This window comes from Aptenodytes forsteri, unplaced genomic scaffold (assembly GCF_000699145.1).
Source record: "Aptenodytes forsteri isolate BGI_AS27 unplaced genomic scaffold, ASM69914v1 Scaffold18, whole genome shotgun sequence".
In the NCBI taxonomy this organism is placed as follows: Eukaryota; Metazoa; Chordata; class Aves; order Sphenisciformes; family Spheniscidae; genus Aptenodytes; species Aptenodytes forsteri.
The window spans coordinates 1,401,447-1,402,365 of record NW_008795135.1 but is presented as its reverse complement, the minus strand read 5'-3'; the positions used below and the strand labels follow the sequence as shown (position 1 = coordinate 1,402,365).

Here is a 919-nt window from a genome sequence, read left to right as displayed (position 1 = left end):
CATCCACATGCTTAGCTGTGTTTGTTCAGAAGACTATCAAAGCACATGTTTGTAATACACATCAGTTGCCATATACATTGTAAATACATCTCGTGGGAAGGTGTGGAAGGGGAAGTTGAAACGGCTCTTTTGCCGATGATTAAACCAAAACAAAAACAACTGCTGATTCCCTGGCCAGCCAGCTTGCTGGGACATTTTTATAATTCTTGTGCTCTGTTGTTGGAGATCTCCAATTAGCCTCAAACTGGAGCTCGCAGCTTGTGTGTGAAACAGGCAGCTGCTGGCACGCAATCTTCCCTGAAGTTGTTTCCTTTCCTTTTTCCTGAGATTTAGCGAAGGGGGGGGGAAGGGGTTGGAGTCACATGGATACAAAGCTTTTGATTAATGTCCAAGCCTGTGCTGCTGCGGAGGCTTTCCAACCTCTCAGCTAACAGGGCGAGCTGGGAACCAGTGACCGCTCGTTTCCTCCAGGCTGGGTCCCCTTCCTGACGGGAAAGGAGCACGCACTGGGCTGGCTCCTCGCCTCCGGACCTCGGACCGCTGCTGGAGCTGGGTGAGAAGGGGCTGAGGCTGCTGCGCGGCTGGGGACCGGCCGGAGCCCGGCCCCGCTATGTAACTTAGCGGGGTCTTTTGTTGTCCTTGTCCGCAGCGCAGTGCCGGGGCGCTCAGGCAGCGCTGCCTGCAGCCGGGAAAGACGCCGGGCTGGGAGCACCGCTACTCCTCGCTGCACCATGACAGAGGAAAGCAAAGGGGAAGGCAAGGGGGAAAGCGGGAAGGACTTGGAGAAGCAGCTTCGCTTGCGCGTCTGCGTCCTCAATGAGCTGCTCAAGACCGAGCGGGACTACGTGGGCACGCTGGAGTTCCTGGTGTCGGTGAGCGGAGGGGCGCGGAGCGGGGGGGGGCAGGCCTCGCCTCGCCT

The 919-nt window shown here is 57.6% G+C and overlaps 1 protein-coding gene across 1 annotated transcript in view; it reads left to right on the top strand.

Moving 5' to 3' along the window:
- The first annotated feature begins 731 nt into the window (after nucleotides 1–731).
- The window catches only part of PREX2 (phosphatidylinositol-3,4,5-trisphosphate dependent Rac exchange factor 2), a 187,182-nt gene continuing 186,994 nt past the window's right edge, over nucleotides 732–919 (top strand). The window contains exon 1 of the mRNA XM_019471843.1: nucleotides 732–872. Within this exon, the coding sequence (XP_019327388.1) occupies nucleotides 732–872 (141 nt within the window). The remainder of the gene's footprint in view (nucleotides 873–919) is intronic.